Below are 25069 nucleotides of genomic sequence, written 5' to 3'. Positions count from 1 at the left end.
CCTTTCCGCTTGCTCACTCTGAAAATCTTAGAACCATCCTTAACGCCTCTTTTTCCCTCAAACCCTACACCCCATCTATCAGCAAATCCCATCAGCTCTAACATCAAAAAAATCCAGATGTCAACCCCTTCTCACTGCCTCCTTTTTCATCATTTTTGGATGATTGCAATATCCTTCTATCTGATTCTCTGCTTCTGCCTTGCCCCCAACATTCTAGTCTCAACACAATGGTCAGAGTGGCCTTGTTAAACACAAGTGACATGGTGTCACTCCTCTCCTCAAAACCCTCTAATATCTTCCCACCTCACTCACAGTAAAACCAAAGTCTTTGCTGCGGCCTATACAGTTCTACACCATCTGCTTCCACCACCCCTCTGACTTCATCTCCTGTTTGCACAGTCTGTTCCAGCCATACCGTGCCTCTAAAGGGTCAAGCAAGCTCTCACCCCAGGGCCTTTGCACTTACACCTCTCTGTGCCTATGAAGACTCTCCCCTCAATTATCTTTGTGGTTTGCTTCCTCAGTCTTTCAGAGCCCTTAATGATGCTAAAAGCTTGACCTCTGTGCACTGGTGCCAAATCGAATCTTGGAGACAGAGTTTTGGATGAAGTAGAAAAGAATAGCTTTATTGTTTTGCCGGGCAAAGGGGGGCACAGCGGGCTCCTGACCTAAAAAACTGGGTCCCAGCCCGGCAGGGTTTTGAGGAGTTTTATAGCAATAGTTCAAGGCTGGGGTTGCTGAGAAGATGAGGGTGTGTGCAGGGCCTGCACTCCTCTAACCTGGTCTCAGGTTATCTTCTTGATGAGCTTCTCTGTTTCCTTTAATCTCGCCTCAGGTGTTTTCTTGGCTGCTCCTCCCTTGATTAGCAACTGTTCAAATCTGCCCTTTGGAACTCAGGGAAGGTCATGGAGGCTGAACAGAAAGGCTCCCATGCGCACAGGGTCCTGCTCGGGTTTCATTAACACCTCTATAATCCACTGCTTCTCAGCCAGAGAAGGCTCCATGGAGGAAGAAAAGGCTGAAGAATGGGAGAGATTAGGAAAGCAGGAAGGAAGGTGTGACCTCTTCAAGAGCTTGTTGGAAGGTCCAAAGTGATTGCAGGAATAATTTGGTCAAGAAGGAGACCTTACATGGAGACCTTATTACTGAACTCAGGTTCAGCTGATGAGTGTTGGTTGGAAAGGAAAAGTTGCTTTATTCAGGAGGCTGGCAACCTGGGGAGAAGGCAGACTTGTGTCCAAAACCCAACTCTGAAGATTCTGCTCCACCATGATAGTTTTTAAAGGGAGAGTCATTTGGGGGAGGGGGTCAGAGTCTTCCTTATCTTCCACTGTGTGCAGACTTTCTTCTGATTGGTTGGTGGTGAGGTAACAGGGCAGTGTTCCAGGAATCTTGTGCTCAACCTGAAGTTACCATCTTCCACCTGGGTGGGGGCTTTAATTCTTGCAGCAGAACTCAAAGGTGTTGTTTATGTATATTCCTTCAGGAAGTACTAGGACCCTGCCCCATGGCTGCACTGTTGTTTCTTGACTGCCCCTCCTTTGTTTCTGCATTCCTTCCCTACCTTGATAATCAACGGAATCTGCCCTTTGGAACTCAAGGAAGGTCAAGGTGGCTGAATGAAACCTATTTCCTACAAACGAGAAATGGGGGACACTGAAAGGATTTGTACCCAGGAGGGCCCCACAGGGTCCTGCTCCATTTCAACCTCATGTAGGAGAGTAGTGAAAGAGTTGAAGGGGGAGCGGAACTGCTCTCAAAAGGCTTTGGATGCAAAGTTAAGGAGCTAGGTGTTTATCCTATAGGCAAGTGTGTCCAAGTGAGAATCAAGGTCAGTTCATTTAAGTTTCCACTGAAAACCAGGACCTCTGAATCAGAATTCGTTCAGGTGGTCTAAATATGTCCATAAAGGAAGCAAGAGAAACCAGCATTGACAAAGGAGCAAAAAAGCTTAGAAAAACACGTGTCCTCGAGAAGAATCTTCCAGGCCTGTTCAGGAAGTTGATGGGAGAAGGTAGTTTTCCCCAAAGACACTGCTTGAGATTTTATGTATCCCATGATGTGGTAACTGGGGGTTGGAAATGGGATTTCAAAACCAACCCAACAGGAAGAACAGGGAAAGGTTGGTGTTCTTTTTTGCTGCCCTCAGGTCAGCCCTACCTGGCTCACCCTCTTCCATCTCTTTTTTTTTAGCACTAATGAGCATGTTTTCTTTCTTTTTTAAAATATTTATTTATTTATTTTTGGCTGCATTGGGTCTTTGCGGGCTTTCTCTAGTTGCAGTGAGCGGGGACTACTCTTGGTTGCGGGTTTCTCATTGCACTGGCTTCTCTTGTTGCAGAGCATGGGCTCTAGGCACGTGGGCTTCAGTAGTTGTGGCACATGGGCTTAGCTGCTCCACAGTATGTGGGATCTTCCCAGACCAGGGCTCAAACCCATGTGCCCTACATTGGCAGGTGGATTCTTAACCACTGCGCCACCAGGGAAGTCCCCTCTTCCATCTCTTGGCAACCAATGTTGTAAGGTCAAGGAGGTCAGTGAATGTGGGAGCCACCGCCCTCTGCTGGAGGGACTGGCCTCATCCCCAGACCTGTATTTGACTCCAGGTCAATAGTTTTCAACCTTATTTGAGAATCAGAAGAAAGCTATAGACTCAAAGAAAAAAAAAGATATGCACTCCTACATAAAGATTTGCATAGTTTCAGGGATTCATGGAAAGACCCTCTGAAACACACCCATCAGCCTCCCAGGTAAAGTTGTGGCTTTAGAAGCAGACAGAGCGAAGTACAAATTCAGGGCAGAGACACCCACGTCTCTGGCTGTGAGACAGAAGAGAAGTTAAGAAGAGGCTACCCAGTCTATTTTATGCCAAAAATGCCTTTTTTTCTCCTTGGATCCCATGTTTAGAAATATTTTCTCTACCAAAGAGATTGCATTGGCTAAGAAATCATTTTTGCATTCCCTAACTTTTTATTAACCCACAGAATAGACAAGTGATATCCAGTTACCCCATAATGGCTGCGTTCATATAATCTAGGTCAAAATCAAAGGTCACTTGACATTAAGTTAGCCAGGGGAGCTCTGTAGTGGAAAAATCTCTGATTGATTTTGGCTGGCCCTTGAAATATTAATACTCAAGCCATGATGATTACATTTGTACCAACTGTCACTCAGTTCACGTGCTTAAATCCAAACCAATTCAGTGATGCTCTTTGCCTCAAATTCATACTCTCTCACACATCCACGTCAAATGCAGGTAATGGCAGAAAATGCACCTTCAGTTGCACCTTTTCAAGTGTTCCCTTTAAGGTCAATTCAAACATACGGTTAAAAAAAATATTGGCCACAAAGCTACACTTAAATCCACTCTGGTTGTTACTCTTAACTTGTGCTTCACACTGGGACCCTCAGGCACTAAAGACAGGACCATGTGAGAACATGGAACATCAGCTGAGCACCACTGAGTACCCGGCATGGATAGTGTTGGAGAGGTAAACATGACAAAGACATCATTCCTGCTCATCCTTCCTTCATTCATTCAAGAAATATTAAATGTTTCCAATGTACCAGACACTGCAAGGCACTAGGGATATAGTGATAAGGAGACAAGTCAAGTCCTTGCTTTCATGGAACTTAGTCTGGTGGGAGAAGCAGGGTTGGGTGATGGAGGGGGAGAAGGAAGGAGTAAATAAATAGAGAAGATAATTGCAAATTGTGATGCTCTAGGAAGGAAACAAAGGGGGTGTGTGGAGTTAGGTAGGGAATGGAGGTGGAGCAAGGACCTCTCATAGGTTTAGGGTCAGGGTCCAGGCAGGAAACACTTGGTCCACTCAAACTGGGGAATGGAGGAGAGTCTGTAAAGTTACTATTTACAAAGTGAGAGGCATGATGTAATACCCCAGTTAGTAACAGTGGGAGCCATTGCTAGCATTAGGCCCATTTTTTTTTTAGCATTTCTTCATTTAAAAAAAAAATATATTTATTTATTTATTTACTTATTTATGTAGGGCTGTGTTGGGTCTTCATTGCTGCACACGGGCTCTCTCTAGTTGCAACAAGTGGGGGCTACTCTTCACTGCGGTACATGCGTGGGCTTCTCATTGCAGTGGTTTCTCTTGTTGTGGAGCACGGGCTCTAGGCGCAGGGGCCTCAGTAGTTGTGGCACACGGGCTCGGTTGCCCCGCGGCATGTGGGATCTTCCTGGACCAGGGATCGAACCCATGTTCCCTGTCCTCGTGCCTCTCCGGGGCCAAGAGCACGGTCGCAGTCTCTGTCCTGCCGCAATGTGGCCTCATCTTTCGGCCTGGCCCGGCCTGCCGCCGACGTCCATTAAGCTGGATCTGAGCTACAACGGGAAGAAGCAAATCAAAGAATCTGAAGAGAGCTGATGGGGAGGCCCATCTGAGGGGAGCTGCTGTGGGTACATCACTACCAGTTAGCGGCAGAGTAGCCTGGGATCCAGCTCTCACGATTTCCAATCTAGTGTGGTCTCTGCTAGTTTAGTTTCCTAGGGCTGCTGTAACAAAGAACCACAGACTGGGTAGCTCAGAACAGCAGGAATTTATTCTCCCTCAGTTCTGGGGGCTGGAAGTCCAAACTCAAAGTGTCGCAGGGTTGGCCTCTTCCTGGTGGCTCAGAGGGAGACTCTGTCCATGCCTCTCTCCTGGCTTCTGGCACTGCTGGCACCCCCTGGCAGCCTTTGGCTTTGCAGCCACAGAACTCTGATCTCTGCCTCCATCATCACATAGCCATCTTCCTTCTGTATCTGCCTGTCTCTCTACATCTCTTCTTCTTCTTATGAGGACATCAGTCATTTTGGATTTTGGGTTCCTCTTACTCCATTATGATCGGATCTGAACTAACAACATCTGCAATGATCCTATTTGCAAATAAGGTCACATTTCTGAGGTTCTGGGAAGGGCATGAATGTGGTGGGGGACACTATTCAACCCAGTACACCTGCTTCAAGGTAGCAAAGCATTAAGTTTGCAAAGTGTCTCCGTCATCTTGTCCTCTTTCAGGGACCCTTTCATTCAGTTTGAATCCCCCATTCCTGCTATTATATATTCAGAACACATGATCTAGTAGCTTAATCATTTGAAAGAGCAAGGATTACCCCAATAAAATGTTACTACACACCTATCAGGTTGGCAACAATTTTAGAGTGTAATTTAAAAAAATCAACTCTCGGCGAGGATGTGGAGCAACAGGAGGTATTATACACCGTGGTGAGCAGGTAAATTGGCACAGTCGTTCTGGGCTGAAGTTGGCAGCATCTAATGAAGCTGAAGATAAACAAACCCTATTGCCCTCCTTAGTTACATATCGTATAAAAACGTATGCTGGGGCTTCCCTGGTGGCGCAGTGGTTGAGACTCCGCCTGCCAATGCAGGGAACGCGGGTTTGTGCCCCGGTGCGGGAAGATCCCACATGCCACGGAGCGGCTAGGCCCGTGAGCCATGGCCACTGAGCCTGCGCGTCCGGAGCCTGTGCTCCGCAACGGGAGAGGCCACAACAGTGAGAGGCCCGCGCACCGCGAAACAAAAACAAAAACAAAAACGTATGCCGATATGCACTAGGATATATGTACAAGGATGAGAAACCTTGTTGGTAATAGTTCCTAGCTGGAAACAACCCAAATACCCATGGAGAGTAGAAAAAATAAACAAATTATGAGCCAAGACATGGAAGCAACCTAAATGTCCATCGACAGATTAATGGATAAAGAAGATGTGTTTTATACATACACACACACACACACACACACACACACACACAATGGAATATTACTCAGCCATAAAAGAAGAATGAAATAATGCCATTTGCAGCAACATGTATGGACCTAGAGATTATCATACTAAATCAGACAGAAATGAATACCATATGATATTACTTATTTGTGGAATCTTAAAAATGATACAAATGAACTTATTTACAAAACAGAAAGAGACTCAGAGACATGGAAGACAAACGTATGGTTACCAAAGGGGAAAGGGGGGAGGGATAAATTGGGAATTTGGGATTAACAGATACACACTTCTATATGTAAAATAGATAAACAACAAGACCTACTGTATAGTAGAAGGAACTATATTCAGTGTCTTGTAATAACCTATAATGGAAAAGAATCTGAAAAAGAATATATATGAACATATATAGATATATAGAACTATATAAAACTGAATCACTTTGCTGTACACCTAAATCATTGTAAATCAACTATACTTCAATAAAAAAACAAAAAACAAATCATGGATAGAATATAACGGAATACTATATAGCAATGAATCGAGAATGGACTATACATGCAACAACATGGATGAATCATAAGGCATAATAATGAGCAAAAGAAGTCAAATACCATAGAATACAGACTGTATGATTCTATTTATATAAAGTTCAAAACCACGCAAAATTAAACCATATTGTTGAAGGATGCATAATCAGATAACAACACTTAAAGAAAAGCAAGGAAATGAATAACACGGAAGTCAGAATAGTGGTTATGCTGGCAGGGAGGGAGGGGATATGATCTGGCAAAGGACACACCAGGGAGTGGGCTTCTGAAGTGCTAGTAGTGTTTGTTTTACAATAATGTATGTGTCACACTGTATTTATGTTTTTAGCACTTTTCTGTATGCTTGTTGTATTTCTCACATATGCATGTTTTTAAAAACAACAGCAATAAATAAATAAATAAATAAATAAAAAATAAAAACAACAACAAAGGACAGCCACCCGGACTTTGGAAACAAGCAAGGAAGCTACTTAGTAGCTGTTCGACTTTGGACACATTACTGAAGGGGCAAGATGATATAAGACCCGGCTTAGAGAAGATATGAATCAAAAAATGTGAATCTCCCTTTAAGAAAGGAATTAGTTTTTAATTGAAGGGAAACTGAAAAAATAATACTGGAATCTAAAAGACCTTTATATATGCAGGTGTTGTGCTGTAAAATGTTCTAATCTGTGTTGTTAATGAAGCTGGATTTACAACCTAATAAACTAAACAAAGAGTTTATGTTTAGTTGATTAACCAGTCGAGGCTAAAATCTATTCTACTTAAGTGACAGTTTTTTTCACTTTTCTTCTATCCAATGTAAAAAGATACTGGCTCTCTTACTGTGAAATTGCTTTATTACAAGACTCTGTTTACCCATTTGAAACGCTAACTTCTATCTTTGTGAAATTTGCTCTATACAATTGGGAGAAGTCCTAATGATGGTAATAATAGCTTACACGAAGGGTTCAAATTAGGAACAAAGCGATTCTTTTTTTTTTTTTTTTTTTGGCGGTACGCGGGCCTCTCACTGTTGTGGCCTCTCCCGTTGCGGAGCACAGGCCCCGGACGTGCAGGCTCAGCGGCCATGGCTCACGGGCCCAGCCGCTCCGTGGCATGTGGGATCTTCCCAGACCGGGGCACGAATCTATGTCCCCTGCATTGGCAGGCGGACTCTCAACCACTGCGCCACCAGGGAAGCCCTCAAATTAGGAACAAAGCAATTCTTTAGGCAGTTTGTAGTTACTAAAACATTTTGACACAACACTATCATCCTTTGAAGACTTCCTTACTTTGTGATACAAGAAGATATTCCAGGGTCATCTTGAATTTTCCCTGCTTGAGCCCTGGAGTCTTAGCCAATTTTCCAGGGCGCCCTGGGTCCTTTAAGTAGAGAATGGTATTTAGAAGCCAAGATCTAGGTTTGCTTATTGCTACTGGTATGTTATTGCTTTTAGGCCCTCTCCACAGACAGGATTGGGAAACACACACACACACACACACACACACACACACACTTTTATATGTATCTCTATTACATTAAATACCATGAGTTCATACTGATACACTCAATTCCAATCCAACAGCAAAGAATTCTTTCAAGCTTTTTCCCTTTCCATGTTTGTAACTCCCTTCTCCAGCATTGAGAAATCTATTTTTAATCATTTTGAATGTAACTAAGTTTACAGTGAGTGTCTTGCTTTTTTTTTAAATTGCTGTTTAAAAAAATATTTTTCCCACTTGTATTGGTCTTTGCTCTCTAAGAACTATAAAAACTCCAGAGTTTTCATTTATTTATTCATTCAATCAACATATTTATCAAGCAAACACTATGTGTCAGATAATGTTCTAGGGGTGGGGCTACAGCAGTGAATAAAGCATCGTATTGGGAAAGGAACCATGGAAAGAGAGAATAATAGATACAAACTAGGAAGAAGCTGGGATCTGAACGCAGACAGCCTGGCTCCAGAATTCATGCTATACCATCTGCCTCTGATTGCTCTCGTAATTTGCTCTCTGCCTTCTACAAAAATTCACAACTCTCTTGAATCCAATAAAAATGCCTCTGTCAGTTTCTAAATCTACACAATGCAGAGCCTTGTGCATCTTCCACATTACTTAACATCTCTGAGACTCAGTTTCCAAATCTGCGAAAATGAAGATCCTAATCTCAACTTGCTGTGAGGATAAATTAAAGTACATGAGATGCCTGGTGGTATTTGTGACACATCATTTGTATTTAGTGAAGTTAATTTTCCTTCTCTTTTTCAACATAAATGCTACACTATAAAGTTCCCCCAGAACAGAGACTTTTTTTTCCTCTCTCTAACTCAACTGATCAGTCCATCATTTATATATTCATTCTTACATCCATTCGAAAAGGAGTTATTGAAAATCCAATATATACGAGGCTCTCTCCTGGTCATCAGGATATAGAAATGGCACAGCCCCCATTCTCAAGGAGCTCACAGTCACATCCAATAGACACACAAACAATTACAATATAGTCTGATATGTAGTTCAGATGCGAGCTGGATGAAGGATGGTCATGTCATGGAAGAAGGCTTCCTGAAGGAAGTGGCTCTGTCATAGCAAGGACTAGAACAGTGGTTCTGCTGTTAAAGATGTCAAGAATAAATAAGTATATGGGTAAATGAATTCAATTCAGTTCATATATTTCATAGAAGATCCTACTGTCCAAGGCCTTGTGCTCTGAACTGGGAGTGTGCAGATGAAGAAGGGGCAGCTCAGGCCTTTAATGAGCTTCTAGTTTTACTGGCAGATACAAACATCTGTAAAGAGATGTTTCAATACAATGTAGAGAATCCTGTGGGGTAGGTGAGCTCCTGCGACAGTAAGAAGATGGAGGGAGGCTCCATGCTCTATTAGTGGATGGATGAAAGGGGGCTCTAAGTTCTATTAGTGCAGGTTTCCTAGAATGAATTGTTGCAGCTTGAATATAACCAGTAGATGAATAGGAGTCATTGACAGCTTCTAATCAGAGGAATAATAGAGTCAAAACTGTATTTGTTGGTAGGATGGAGGATGGAAACGGGAAGGGAAAACTAAAGGAAACCAGCAAAGAGGCTGAATTATGAATAGGAAGCTTGATCTGGAGATAGAATTTGGCACTGTTTGCAATTACTCAGGGAGAGTATGTAAAGAGGATTGATGGAAACCAGCAAACCAAGACTCTTAACTAGCTGCAGAGAAAAACAGCCCTGGATGGGCCCCGTAAGGAGAAGAGTCAGAAGAGGATAATTAGGAAAGACTGGTGTCCTGGGAGTCAAATGAATAAAAGAGAAGGCGAAGACAAGGAGGATCAGGAAAGAGACAGCAGTTGTGTCCAATGCTGTACAGAGATCAAAAAGCGTCCACTTTATTTGGCAATAGGTGACTTTTTAAAAAATATTTATTTACTTATTTAGGCTGCGCCGGGTCTTAGGTGCTGCACGCGGGATCTTCCTTGCTGCATGAGGGATCTTTCCTTTTTAGTTGTTGCAGGAGGACACTTAGTTGCGGCATGCACGTGGGATCTAGCTCCCCGGCCAGGGATCGAACTCCGCCCCCTGCAATGGAAGCGCGTCGTCTTACTCACTGGACCACCAGGGAAGTCCCCGCAATAGGTGACGTTTGCCGGAGCACTTTCTGTGTTGGTGGTGAAGGCGGGAGTTCCACTGCAATAAATGAGTGAATGAGGGAGGAGAAAAAGCCAAGATGAGTAAATGAATGAATAGATCCAGCGCTGTGCCCTCACTTGCCCTGGGAATTTCCAAGGCCAACGTCGGGAGTTGGTGTTGTGGAAGGACCTTCCAGACAGGGCGCTGGAGGCCGCCTAGGAAACCTGTCTGCCTCGCAACCCTTAGGTAGCCGCGGCTCCAAGGTCAGGGTCACCTCCGGCCTCCAGGCAACCCGTCACCTTGACGACCAACTGAAAAAAACCGGAAAGTACGGAAGCTGTCAGATCATCTCGCGATATCTGGCGGGCCGTCGTCGGCCTTCCGGGCCTGGGAACGGAGGCGGCTCTCGCGATAGTTGCCTGGGGTTTGAGCGCGGGGCCCGACGGTCCGGAAAGCTGGAACTACGGGTGGGGAACATGTCGGATTCGGAGCTCGGCAGGAAGTGGGACCGGTGCTTGGCGGATGCCGTCGTGAAGATAGGTAAGGGGTTCCTCGTCTCCGGCAGGCCCCACCCGGAGCCGATAAGTTGGCTCAAGGCTCCGCTGACCCGGAGGGCGGAGGAGAAGCCCCGGGAGAGGTCAGGCCGTTTGGCCTGTTCCAGCCTCTCAGGCCAGGGAGAGCTGTCCGGGCCCGGGCAGGAGGTCACTACGGCGGCTGGGGACGCGGACTCCAGGAGCCTGGGCGGCTGCCCGAGGTGGCAGGGGTGGAGAGGCAGCCCCGAGGAGGTGGGGGTCGGGTTGGCAGGTGGCAGGAGAGTTGGGGAGCTCTGCGAGTTGAAGCAGTATGCAGGGCGCAACCTTGGGCTGGAGGCTGGAAATTCTCCTCCCTCGTGTCACATCTCTCGCACGGGGCGTGCAGCTTGGCCTGGAGGCCACCTTCCTCCTCTGCTGAATCAAAAGTGCCCTCTAAGAAGGTCATCGGGAGCATTTTATAGATACTGTCAGGCTTTAACGTGAGTTGTTGTCATTCCCGAATTGTAACCTGGTTTATAGGCATCAGAGTAGTGTGGGGCCTGAAATCCGAGACAGTGATGGTGATCTGGAATTAGAATTGCCTTGGGAAGTAAGATAGTGATTGGTAACTTTTCAGCCCTTAGTGTAACTCGGTGTAGCCTTTTAACACGTGCTCAGGGACGACACAAAAATTATGAAGTCACTGCTTGGAGGGGAGAGGGAAAGAGGGAAACTCACTAAGTGCCAGACTCTGTGCTTGGTGTGCAACTTAATACATTATTTAATACAAGTCATGAAATTGAGAGTCAAGTGAAGGGATTTGCCCAGGGCCTAATCAATGACAAAGTTGGGAATTTAACCCAGGTTTTCTGGCTTCAAGTACCATACTTTTCTTCGATACTAATTTTTATTATCTAATTTTGATATTTTTGTATGGAAATCTTAAAAAAGTATTTAAGAGGATTTAGCATTGTGCCCTTGAATGAAAATATTGGAAAGGAAATAAAATTGTAAGGTCCATGAGAGCAGGGATGTTTTCTGGTTCATTCAGTGCTGTAGCCTCAGCTCCCAGAAGAGTGCTTAATAAAAAATGTTGAGAATGAGTCAGTAAATGAAGTAATTTATCACAGCTACCCCTTCATCCTCGAATTCACCACTTACCGGCTGTGTGATTTCGGGCAAGTTATCTAACCTCTCTGTGCCTGCTTACTCATTTGTAAATTGGCAATAATAGTGCTATCTCACAGAGTTGTTTTGAGGATTAAATGAGTGAGTTTATGTAGCGGCTTCCTTAACTATGAAATGGGGATAAAGAGATAGATTTACCTAAAAGGATTATGAAGACTGAAGGACAGAAAAGTACACAAGATACTTGCACAATGCCTGGCACTTACTATATATTCAGTAAATGGTGGTAGTAATAATTGTTAATATTGATACTGTGCCACTGCTGATCACCTGAGGCAGTAAGTAGTGTGTGTCATTCATGAGTGGGACATTGGTGGGGCATACACAGGTGGAATAATTAAATGAAGCATGGTGATATATGATTACAGATAAAAACTAAAATAAGTTATTTAGACTTTTTGCTGTAGAGCTATTATTATAAATCAAGTAAATGGAGTGGTGGGTTGAGGGAAGTGGGCCTTTAGTAGAGCTTTGGATAATGACTTGGACTTGGATAGTCAGGGAGAGTGGAAGAACTTGAGCAGAGGCTGGTTGAACTTTCATGGAGGAGGAATTGAAGCCCGGAGAGGTTAAGTGGCTAGGAGTGGAGAAGCTGGGGTTAGACCCAGGCATTCTAATTTCAGCACCCCCCTACTCCCTAAACAAGGCTGATTTGAGTGGAGTCAGAATTGTGGATTACCTTAGAGAGATTCTACTTTACCTTGAAGGCTTTTGAGTTGGCTTTGGCTTTTTCACGTGCATGCTGCATGTTCAACACCTTTGTCTTAAAAATCTATTACTTCCTGCTCCCAGGGATCAGTAAGTCGAGGCTAGTAGGGAATCATGAGATGGTTTTTGTTTTTAGATGTTGGGGGTAGGAGTTTATTAATTAATTAATTTATTTTTGCTGTGTTGGATCTTCGTTTCTGTGCGAGGGCTTTCTCTAGTTGTGGCAAGCGGGGGCCACTCTTCATAGCGGTGCGCGGGCCTCTCACTATCGCGGCCTCTCATTGCGGAGCAGAGGCTCCAGACGTGCAGTCTCAGTAGTGGTGGCTCACGGGCCTAGTTGCTCCGCGGCATGTGGGATCCTCCCAGACCAGGGCTCGAACCCGTGTCCCCTGCATTAGCAGGCAGATTCTCAGCCGCTGCGCCACCAGGGAAGCCCATGAGATGGTTTTAAGTAACAAATATGTACTGAGCTATGGGCCAGTCAGTGGGCAGATAGGGAAAGAGAAGGCATTTCAGTGCCCTCAACAGGGAACTTATGTGATGTAAATGGAATTTTGGTATGGTTGTCCTGGCAGTGTTTTATATAGAACAGATCAGGAGTAGAGGAGGCTAACAGTACTGTGAATGTGAAGTGATAAAAGTCTGAACTGTTAGACCAGAAAGGAATGGGTTTGAGAAACTTCAAACTTTATCCCTCATTTATAAAAAGGAGATAGTAATACCCACCTCCTGGGCTAGCACAGTGCCAAGTACATAGTAGGAACTCAATAAATGTATTTTCTTTATCTTCTCTCCAACTGGGTTAACTTTGCCTCATTTCATTTCTTATAAAGATGACTCCAAGGTTAGAACTTGGTTAAGTGGTGATGTCATTGATAGGAATTTGGAAGTAAAGCAGGAGGGGTGCATGTGCACCTCATTATACTGAGTTACATATAAGACTTAGTAACTGATCATGTGAGGTGGCAGGAGAGAGACTGTAGTGAGAAAAAGCTCATAATTTTGATTGTTTTTCTGCTTACATGGTTGAATCTGTTTGAGAATGATAATGAGGTTGAGAAGAAGTTTTTAATTTTGAGGGAGAAGCTGAGTTCAGATTTTGAGGGGGTTGTCCCTGAAGTAATGGACGTAGAGAAAGGGCATATGAGAAATGAAGCATGGAAGTGTAATTTTGTGGGACTTTCGTCTAAGAGGTATTTGAGACTATGGAATGAACACTTTTTTTTTTGGCTGCCTTAGGTCTTAGTTGCGGCATGCAGGATCTTCCGTTGTAGCACGCAGGCTTCTCTCTAGTTGTGGCGCATGGGGTCTAGAGTCTGCGGGCTTAGTTGCCCCGTGGCATGTGGGATCTTAGTTACCCGACCAGGGATTGAACCTGCATCCCTTGCATTGGAAGGCAGATTCTAAACCACTGGATCACCAGGGAAGTCCCTGGAATGAACAGTCTTCTCCAGTGAGTGTGTTAGTTCCTATTCCTATAGGCAGTGAGGTTATAGAACTCTTTAGAAGTTATAGAACTCTTTAGAAGTTATAGAGGTTATAGAACTCTTTAGAAGCAAGCTTCTTTGGCTGCTTGCTTTTCTAGTACTTCAAAATGGAGATGGAGACTCAGGAACGGCAGCCTGCCATAATAAGATAGAGGTTTTGTAGAAGATGTAGGCAGGGAGGAAGGGCCAAGGCAAGCTTTCAGCTGCATATTGATAATTTCATATTCTCTGGCTTCAGAGAGACTGAAGGGAGGTCAAGGTGAATGGACAGCTCCCCTGGTGAGCACTTCTCTGTTTGGCACCTTATAATTAAGTGTTTTCATTCTTTTCCCACCGATTTGCTGAAAAATGACTATTTTAATCGCTCATGTTTAGCCTAGATATTGTACAGCTGAGTTAAAGAGCCCTCATAAGCATGTACTTTAGACACAAGTTGTTTTAAAAATTGTACTTCAGGGATTTACTCTGAAGCTTGAGTAATGTTCTCATATGATTTTGTCCTATAGGAAGAGCTACATTTATTTATAAATACCACCCCTCCTTTCCTATCATAGGGAAAGCAGTTCTATTTCTCCCATATTCTGGTTTAAAAATATCTATTTATTTGTGTGTAATAGGAGTATGTGGGATGGAAGATTTCTAATATGGTTCGACCTGGTGTATAGAGCTCACTGACTCAAAGAAACGAAACGAAACACGCGCCTCCCTGTAATAGGCACAATAGGCCACTGTTCGTTACAGATGTTTCTCTCTTCTCTCACTTCCTGTTCCTTTCTTCCCCAGATTTTTCCTTTCTCCCTAGTTCATCCATAAGGTTTGAGACTAATGTCTTTAAAAAATAATAATAACATTGTTAGCATTTACGAAGTTCCTAGGTGTCCTATTTATTCTCCATCACATCACTAAATTCTTTTAAAGCTTTTTTAAAAAATTAATTTGTTTTATTTTATTTTATTTCTGGCTGTGTTGGGTCTTCTTTGCTGTGCGTCGTCTTTCTCTAGTTGCAGCGAGCGGGGGCTACTCTTTGTTGCTGTGCCTGGGCTTCTTGTTGTGGTGGCTTCTCTTGTTGCGGAGCACAGGCTCTAGGCATGCGGGCTTCAGTAGTTGTGGCATGCGGGCTCAGTAGTTGTGGCTCACAGCCTCTAGAGCGCAGGCTCAGTAGTTGTGGTGTATGGGCTTAGTTGCTCTGTGGTATGTGGGACCTTCCCGGACCAGGGCTCGAACCTGTGTCCCCTGCACTGGCAGGCGTTTTTTTTGTTTTTTTTTGTTTTTAACACCTTTATTGGAGTATAATTCCTTTACAGTGGTGTGTTAGTTCCTGCTGTATCACAAAGTGGATCAGCTATACATATACATATATCCCCATATCTCCTCCCTCTTGCATCTCCCTCCCACCCTCCTTATCCCACCCCTCTAGGTGGTCACAGAGCACCGAGCTCATCTCCCTGTGCTGTGTGGCTGCTTCCCACTAGCTGTCTATTTTACATTTGGTAGTGTATATATGTCCATGCCACTCTCCCACTTCATCCCAGCTTACCCTTCCCCCTCCCTGTGTCCTCAAGTCCATTCTCTACATCTGCATCTTTATTCCTATCCTGACCCTAGGTTCTTAGAACTATTTTTTTTTTTTTAGATTCCATATATATGTGTTAGCATATGGTATTTGTTTTTCTCTTTCTGACTCACTTCACTCTGTGTGACGGTCTCTAGGTCCATTCACCTCACTACAAATAACTCAATTTTGTTTCTTTTTATGGCTGAGTAATATTCCATTGTATATATGTGCCACATCTCTATCATTCACCTGTCAGTGGACACTTAGGTTGCTTCCATGTCCTGGCTATTGTAAATAGTGCTGCAAGGAACATTTTGGTACATGACTCTTTTTGAATTACGGTTTTCTCAGGGTAGATGGCAGGCAGATTTTGAACCACTGTGCCACCAGGGAAGCCCCACTAATTTTTCTTAATAGCTCTTATCACCATCTGGAATTTGCAATTTGTTTCTTTACTTGATTGTCCCTCCTCCCTAGAATGTAAACTTCGTGAGAACCAGAGACTGTTCTGTTCACTGTTGACCCCCAGCCCCTGGGATAGAGGAGGCATACAGTAACTATTGTTAAATGAATGAAATGTGTTGCTGAGAATTTTGTAGACTCTCTGCTCAGCCTGTATCTGCTACTCAGTGTCTTTATTAACTGAATGAATTAGCATTTAAATTTTAAAAGTCCAAGTAGGGTACATTTCATGTGAATTTCTGTCAGTTCACACTTTGATCATGTGTCCTTGTACTCTTGGAACTTTTACCAACTTTTAATTTCATCTGGGCATGTAAATTATTGTCAGTAATCTTAATAATAAAGTAGTATTAGAAATATTTGGGAGTAGTCAACCAAGAAACATAAACCAGAGAGCACTGTTTTATTTAAACAAGTAGAGCATGATGTTGGTTTAAGTGGTACTGCCAAAGCCTTATTGCAGGAAATTAAAAAGGAGTGAAGACTATTACGTTTTATGAATAGCATGTTCCATTAGTTTATGTGAATGCGTCATTAATGGCTTTTGCTAATTTTATGAATTTATTTTTGTTTTATCAGATTTATTTAATGCTCTGGTTTTCTTTCCCACTCTGCTCAAGGGCTGTGCCATTTATTGATATTTTCCTTATACATACTGAGTAGTTAGTCTTGTGTGTACCCACATGAATAAGACACACATTCTTGCTAATGAGAATAGGAGGCATAGTATTGTGCTAACACAGGAGTCTTAATAGTTCTGGGACAGAGCTGATGCGCTCACCTTTGCTTGTCACTCGGACTGGATGGGAGGTTTTATCTATTTTCTGTTTCCCAGGGGAAATAAGATCCTAAGAGATGAGAAAATCAGAGTTTATGAGACTTATGGAGGTCCTTCCCTGCAATTTGAGAATATCTAAGCCCTGCGAGTATAGGTCATAGAAGCATTGTCATTGCCCTTAGTTTTGTTTTGTTTTGTTTTTTTTTTTTTTGGTTTTTTTTGCGGTACGCAGGCCTCTCACTGCTGCGGCCTCTCCCGTTGCGGAGCACAGGCTCCGGATGCGCAGGCCCAGCAGCCATGGCTCACGGACCCAGCCGCTCCGCGGCATGTGGGATCCTCCCAGACCGGGGCACGAACCCGTGTCCCCTGCATCGGCAGGCGGACTCTCAACCACTGCGCCACCACGGAAGCCCTGTCATTGCCCTTAGAGTGCTGTTACAACTCACTCTCGAATGCAGAAGGCCTGTGCTGGCAGGCTGTGACCTCATGACCAAGTTGATGTCTGTGTGGCAGAAGCTATGGCCCCAGATTTGCTGGAGGAAGCTTTGAGGAGAATCTCGTTCCAGTACTTTGTGGATTCATTTGGAGGCCTTGGGGATCCTTAATGTGAAAAAACTGTGAAATTGGCTATGTCCCTTCTCCCCCACATTTCACTCCCACTTTGAGACCAGAGTAAGGAATATCTAGTCTTTTTTTTTTTAATTTTAATTAATTTATTTTTGTCTGTGTTGGGTCTTAGTTGATGTGCGGGGGCTTTAGTTGCGGCGAGTGGGGGCTACTCTTCGTTGTGGTGCATGGGATTCTCATTGCGGTGGCTTCTCTTGTTGCAGAGCATGGGCTCTAGGTGCACGGGCTTCAGTAGTTGCAGCAGGCGGGCTCAGTATTTGTGGCTTGTGGGCTCTAGAGCGCAGGCTCAGTAGTTATGGCACACGGGCTTACTTGTTCTGCGGCATGTGGGGTCTTCCCGGACCAGGGCTCGAACCCATGTCCCCTGCATTGGCAGGTGGATTCTTAACCACTGCGCCACCAGGGAAGTCCCAGGAATATCTAGTCTTAATAATACATGTATTGGCCAGAAAATCTAAAAGAGGAGAAAGAGATGTCATGGTTGGGAGAGGGGTTGACCAATGCCATGATACTTTCCTGAAGAAGGCTGTCCTTGCAAGCCAGGTGTATTAAGCATAAGGAAAAATGCAAGCCATGGACATTTATAAGCAGCCACTAGAATGTATTCCATTTAATGGACTGTGGTAGCATTCACATGCCTTTCCTTTTCTTTTGCCTGATTTTTTGCATTAGAAATAAATGTACCAATAATTACCTCTCTGTGCCTCAGTTTCCTCAACTATAAAATGATAGTTGTTTACAAGTGATGATAAAATGAGATAATCTCTGTACAGTGGTTAGTACATTACCTGTACTTGGTAAATACTAACTGCAGGCATGTGAATGAAGGATAGCAATCATAAGTTAAAATAACACATTTGCTCCTATCACGGCTATGGTGGGTGGTGTGGAAGTCCGACAATTGGTATTCCAGTTTTATATACGTAGTAGTAATAATTAATGTATACTTCTCTAAGCAATTTAATACCAGGCATTGTGGAAATTTCGGGGGAGGGGTGGACAGATGAATAGGCACTGGGCCTACCCTTGAGGGGCTTACCTTCTTGAGGAATGTGAAAAGGAGGTGGAGACTTTGGAATTCCATCTTAGAGAATTCCATCTTAGGTGTTTAGTAGGTGGACCAGTGGAGGTCTGCATTTCAGGTCTCAGAAACTGTCCAGGCATCATCCCAGAGGAGAGAGAGACTTTGGCTCCTTCAGGGAGTGATGATAATGGCTACCATTTATTGAGCACTTACTATGTGCCAGACACTGTGCTAAGCATGTTACATTATCTCATTTAATCCTCATAGTCTTGAGGGGTATTTTCCCTCAATATTTTTTTTTAAATTGTGATAAAATACAAATAACAAAATTTACTGTTTTATGGGGGGGATAAATTAGGAGTTTGAGATTAACATATAGACACTACTATATATAAAATAGATGAACAGCAAGGACCTACTGTATAGCACTGGGAACGATATTCAATATCTTGTAATAGCCTATAATGGAAAAGAACCTGAAGAAGTTATATATATATATATATATATATATATATATATATATATATATACACACACACACACACACACACACACACACATATACATATATAAAACTGAATCACTTTGCTGTATACCCAAAACTAACACATTGTAAATCAACTATATTTCAATAAAATTTTTAAAATTTTAATTTAAATTAAAACATTTTTAAATTGACCATCTTAACCGTCTTTAGGTGTACCACTAAGTCGTATTAAATATGTTCACAGTGCTGTACACTCATTACCATCGTCTATCTCCATAACTCTTCATCTTGTAAAACTGAAACTCTGTACCCAGTTAATAACTCTCTACTCCTGCCCATACCTCCCAGCCCCTGACAACCACCACTCTACTTTCTGCCTCTGTGATTTTGACTACTCTTAAGTACCTCATGTAAGTAGAATCGTACAGTATTTGTCTTTTTGAGATTGGCTTATTTCACTTTGTATAATGTCTTCAGGGTTTACTCTATTTATTTTTTTATTTAGGCTGTGTTGGGTCTTCCTTGCTGAGCACGGGCTTTCTCTAGTTGCGGCTGGTGGAGGCTACTCTTTGTTGCGGTGCGCGGGCTTCTCAGTGCAGTGGCTTCTCTTGTTGTGGAGCATGGGCTCTAGGCCTGCGGGCTTCAGTAGTTGTGGCTTGCGGGGTCAGTAGTTGTGGCTCGCAGGTTCTACAGTGCAGGCTCAGTAGTTGTGGCACACAGGCTTAGTTGCTCTGCGGCATGTGGGATCTTCCCGGACCAGGGCTCGAACCCGTGTCCCCTGCATTGGCAGGCAGATTCTTAACCCCTGTGCCACCAGGGAAGCCCGTTGTGGCTGTACCATTTTACATTCTTACTTATACTGCCCAAGAGTCGCAGTTTCTTCACATCCTCACCAACATTTGTTCTTTTCTTTTAAAAAAATTTTTTTAATACTAGCCATCCTAATCAATGTAAGGTAGTATCTCATTGTAACTTTGATTTGCATTTCTCTAATAATTAGTGATGTTCAGCGCATCTTTTCATATACTTATTGGCCATTTGTATATCTTCTTTGGAGAAATGTCAGTTCAAGTCCTTTGTCCATTTTTTTTTTAATCATTTATTTTTGGCTGCGTTGGGTCTTTGTTGTGCGCGGGCTTCCTCTAGTTGTGGCGAGCGGGGGCTACTCTTCTTTGGGGTGCGCGTGCTTCTCACTGTGGTGGCTTCTCTTGTTGTGGAGCATGGTCTCTAGGCGTGCGGGCTTCAGTAGTTGTGGCACGCGGGCTCAGTAGTTGTGGCACGCGGGCTCAGTAGTTGTGGCTCACGGGCTCTAGAGCGCAGGCTCAGTAGTTGTGGCTCACGGGCTTAGTTGCTCCGCAGCATGTGGGATCTTCCTGGACCAGCATTCGAACCTGTGTCCCCTGCATTGGCAGGCAGATTCTTAGCCACTGTGCCACCAGGGAAGCCCCCTTTGTCCGTCTTTGAATTATTTTTGTTGTTGTTGCATTTAGGATTTCTCTATATATTCTTTTTTAAAATATTTATTTTTGGTTGCGTTGGGTCTTTGTTGCTGCGCATGGGCTTTCTCTAGTTGTGGCGAGCGGGGGCTACTCTTCGTTGCGGTGCGCGGGCTTCTCATTGCAGTGGCTTCTCTTGTTGCGGTCACAGGCTTCTAGGCGCGCAGGCTTCGGTAGTTGCAGCACGCGGGCTCAGTAGTTGTGGCTCTCCGGCTCTAGAGCACAGGCTCAGTAGTTGTGGCACATGGGCTTAGTTGCTCTGCGGCATGTGGGATCTTCCCGGACCAGGGCTTGAACCCATGTCCCCTGAATTGGCAGGCGGACTCTTAACCACTGTGCCACAAGGGAAGTCCCATCTCTATATATTCTTGATATTAATCCTTTATCGGATCTGTGATTTGCAAATATTTTCTCCCATGTGTGTGGGATACCTTTTTGCTCTGCTGGTATTATCTTTTGGTGCACAAAATTAAAAAATTTTTATGAAGTCCAGTTTGTCAATTTTTTCTTTTGTTGACTGTGCTTTTGGTGTCTGAGCAGCAAAAATCTTGTTTCTCATCTACTCTCATAGTGACAGTACTTCTGATGGCAGATGTGTTGGTTTTCCACACCAAGATATTCTCTGACACCAGCTGGGTGCTCCATTATACAATTCAATTCTGACAATAACAGGATAGCACAGACCCTATGAGTTAAGGGCTTAGTCCCCTAAGACTCTCACTTCAGATGCCAATCAGAAGTCCAGATTGTTACCTACGCTTCTGACTGACTAGCTATGAATCAGAGGTTCCCATGATTTCCTCTTAGGGTTCAATAATTTGTTAGAATGGCTTACAGAGCTCAGGAAAGCAGTTTATTTAGTAGATTACCAGTTTATTACCAAGGCTACTAAAGAATATGAATGAACAGCCAGATGAAGAGATACATTTGGTGAGGGCCTGAAGGGTCCCAAGCGCAGGAGCTTCTGTTTCTGTGGAGGTGGGGTGCACCTCCCTCCTGGCATGTAGCCCTCCTGGCATGTAGATGTGTTCACCATCCTGGAAGCTCTCAGAACCCCATACTTTTGGGATTTTTTGGAAGCTTCATCATGAAGACATGATTAATCATTAACTCAATCTCCAGCCCCTCTCCCCTTCTTGGAGGATGGGGGATGAGGCTGAAAATTCCAAGCGTGACTTGGTCTTTCCGGTGATCAGCCCTCATCCTGAAGCTATGCAGGAGCCCATCAAGAGTCGCCTCATTAGAGTAAAAGACACGCCTATCACCCAGGAAGTTCTAAGGGATTTAAGAGCTCTCTGCCAGGAACTGGAGGCAGAGACCGATATATATATTTGTATGATTTCATATCCAAGAAATCATTGCCAAATCCAATGTGGTGATGTTTTTGCCCTGTGTTTCCTCTTAGAGTCTTATAGTCTTACAGGTTTTTGAGCTGTGTTCAGTTAATTTTTTTTTTTTTTTTTTTTTTTTGTGGTACGCGGGCCTCTCACTGTTGTGGCCTCTCCCGTTGTGGAGAACGGGGCTCCGGTAGCGCAGGCTCAGCGGCCATGGCTCACGGGCCCAGCCGCTCCGCGGCATGCGGGACCCTCCCAGACCAGGGCACGAACCCGCGTCCCCTACATCGGCAGGCGGACCCTCAACCACTGCGCCACCAGGGAAGCCCTATTCAGTTAATTTTTGTATATGGTGCCAGATAAGGAGAGTCTGATTTCATTTGTTTTGCATGTGGATATCCAGTTTTCCCAGAACCATTTGTTGAAAAGACAGGCCTTTCCCCACTGAATGGTCTTGGCACCCTTGTCAAAAACCATTTGACCATATGTGCAAGGGTTTATTTCAGGGCTGTCTATTCCATTGGTCTATCTGTCTGTCTTTATGCCAGTACTACACTGTTTTTTTTTTTTGACCGTGCCGTGTGGTTTGAGAGATCTTAGTTCCCTGACCAGGGGTTGAACCCGGACCCACGGCAGTGAAAGCTCTGAGTTCTAACCACTGGACCACCAGGGAATTCCCAGTACTACATTGTTTTGATAACTGTAGCTTTGTAGTAAGTTTTGAAATCAGGAAATGTGTCTCTTGGTTTGTTCTTTTTCAAGATTATTTTGGCTATTCAGGGTCCCTTGAGATTCCATATGAATTTTAAGATGTGTTTTCTATTTCTGCAGAAAATATAGGATTTTGATAGGGATTGCATCGAATCTGTAGATCGCTTTGGATAGTATTGACATCTGGTAGCAAATAATATTCTATGGTATGGATAGACCACATTTTGTTTATCCATTTATCACAATTTATCGCACGTTGATGGACATTTAGGTTGTTTACACTTTTTCGCTATTACGAATAATGCTGCTGTGACCAAGTATACCAGTTTTTACACGGACATATGTCTTCATTTCTCTTGGGTATGTTCCTGGGAGTGGGATTACTGGATTGTATGGTTCTTGATGTAGCATTGAGGAAAACCATTAAGTGTTAAGCTGAAGAGTGACGTGGTTGAATGTCTGATTTCAGAAAGATCCCTGAAGTATTATGGGAATGAATTGGAAAGGCCCAGAATAAGGGCAAGGGATGTATTAGTATATTATTGCAAAGTCATGTCATAAGTGAAATGATCAGGTTAGAGGAACCCAGAACTAAGTTGGGGGCAGAAGGAGTGGAATGGAGACGGATGTAATGGTGACAGTACAGCAGTAATGTTTACAGAACTTGAAATGCAGGCTCATGAGCAGGAGTTGTCAGGGTGATGTCAAACCTACATAAATGGAGAGTGGAATTGCGGTTGACAGGTAGGAGAGGCAGGAGGGGAGCCCAAGTAACATTTTGCAGTTTATTAATTTCTGATATGTCTTGAGATTTGTCACTGGTTATATGCAGCTCTGTCAACAGAGATGAAAGTTAATGCTTTGCCATACATTCATCTTCATGAAAAGAAAGGGTTTGGCCTTGTGCCTTCCTTGCTAAGAAAGTAGGACAGTAAATGATTTAGCAGCTGACCTACCTTAGAATTAACCAGCAGGTTTTGTGTATTCATCCGCTAATCAATTGCGTGTAGTTAAATTGATTGTTTAAGACCATTTTAATGTTAAAAAAATACTATACTGGTCAACTAATCTATAACAAAGGAGGCGAGGATATACAATGGAGAAAAGACAGTCTCTTCAGTAAGTGGTGCTGGGAAAACTGGACAGCTACATGTTAAAGAATGAAATTAGAACACTCTCTAACACCATACACAAAAATAAACTCAAAATGGATTAGAGACCTAAATGTAAGACAGGACACTATAAAACACTTAGAGAAAAACATAGGAGGAACACTCTTTGACATAAATCACAGCAAGATCTTTTTTGACCCACCTCCTAGAGAAATGGAAATAAAAATAAACACAAATGGGACCTAATGAAACTTAAAAACTTTTGCAGAGCAAAGGAAACTACAAGCAAGACAAAAAGGCAACCCTCAGAATGGGAGAAGATATTTGCAAACGAATCAACGGACAAAGGATTAATCTCCAAAATATATAAACAGCTCAAGCAGCTCAATATTAAAAAACAAACAACCCAATCAAAAAATGGGCAGAAGACCTAAATAGACATTTCTCAAAGAAGACATATAGATGGCCAAGAAGCACGTGAAAAGCTGCACAACTGCTCAACATCACTAATTATTAAAGAAATGCAAATAAAAACTACAGTGAGGTATCACCTCACACCAGTTAGAATGATCATCATCAGAAAGTCTACAAACAACAAATGCTGGAGAGGGTGTGGAGAAAAGGGAATCCTCTTGTACTGTTTGTGGGAATGTAAATTGATACAGCCACTATGGAGGTTCCTTAAAAAACTAAAACTAGAATTACCATATGAGCCATCAATCCCACTACTGGGCATATACCCAGAGAAAACCATAATTCAAAAGGACACATGCGGGACTTCCATGGTGGCGCGGTGATTAAGAATCCGCCTGCCAATGCAGGGGACATAGGTTCGACCCCTGGTCTGGGAAGATCCCACATGCCACGGAACAGCTAAACCCGTGCACCACGACTACTGAGCCTGCGCTCTGGAGCCTGTGAGCCACAACTACTGAGCCCACGTGCCACAACTACTGAAGCCCGTGCACCTAGAGCCCGTGCTCCACAACAAGAGAAACCACTGCAATGAGAAGCCCGTGCACCGCAACTAAGAGTAGCCCCTGCTCACTGCAACTAGAGAAAGCCCGCGCACAGCAATGAAGACCCAATGCAGCCAAAAATAAAAAAACAAAAAGACACATGCACCCCAATGTTCACTGCAGCACTATTTACAATAGTCAGGTCATGGAAGCAACCTAAATGCCCATTGACAGACTAATGGATAAAGAAGATGTGGTACATATATACAGTGGAATATTACTCAACCATAAAAAGGAATGAAATTGGGTCATTAGTAGAGGCGTGGATGGATCTAGAGACTGTCATACAGAGTGAAGTAAGTCAGAAAGAGAAAAACAAATATCGTATATTAACACACATATGTGGAACCTAGAAAAATGGTACAGATGAACCGGTTTGCAGGGCAGAAACAGACACAGATGTAGAGAACAAACGTATGGACACCACGTGGGGAAAGTGGCGGGGTTGTGGTGGTATGAATTGGGAGGTTGGGATTGACATGTATACACTAATATGTATAAAATAGATAACTAGTAAGAACCTGCTGTATAAAAAAGAAATAAAGTAAAATTCAAAAATTCAAAAAACAATACTATACTGAAAGAGGCCATTGAATAGTCATGGAAAAAGAAAGCAAATTACTGTTTTTCTTTAAGTATCAGTTCATCTGATAAATGTGGGTTACCACA

General features: G+C 43.4%; 1 protein-coding gene across 2 annotated transcripts in view; it reads left to right on the top strand.

The window, feature by feature from the left end:
• Window positions 1-10289: 10289 nt before the first annotated feature.
• Window positions 10290-25069, top strand: part of MICOS10 (mitochondrial contact site and cristae organizing system subunit 10) — a 35996-nt gene continuing 21216 nt past the window's right edge. The window contains exon 1 of one of the 2 annotated variants that reach the window (XR_007478375.1): window positions 10290-10440. Coding sequence is in view for 1 of the 2 variants with exons in the window: in XM_004272478.3 (XP_004272526.1) it covers window positions 10377-10440 (64 nt within the window). In the remaining variant the exon portion in view is untranslated. The remainder of the gene's footprint in view (window positions 10441-25069) is intronic. The other variant, XM_004272478.3, reaches the window with a different exon arrangement.

This window comes from Orcinus orca, chromosome 1 (genome assembly GCF_937001465.1).
Source record: "Orcinus orca chromosome 1, mOrcOrc1.1, whole genome shotgun sequence".
Lineage (NCBI taxonomy): Eukaryota > Metazoa > Chordata > Mammalia > Artiodactyla > Delphinidae > Orcinus > Orcinus orca.
This window is presented reverse-complemented; position numbering and strand designations above follow the sequence as displayed.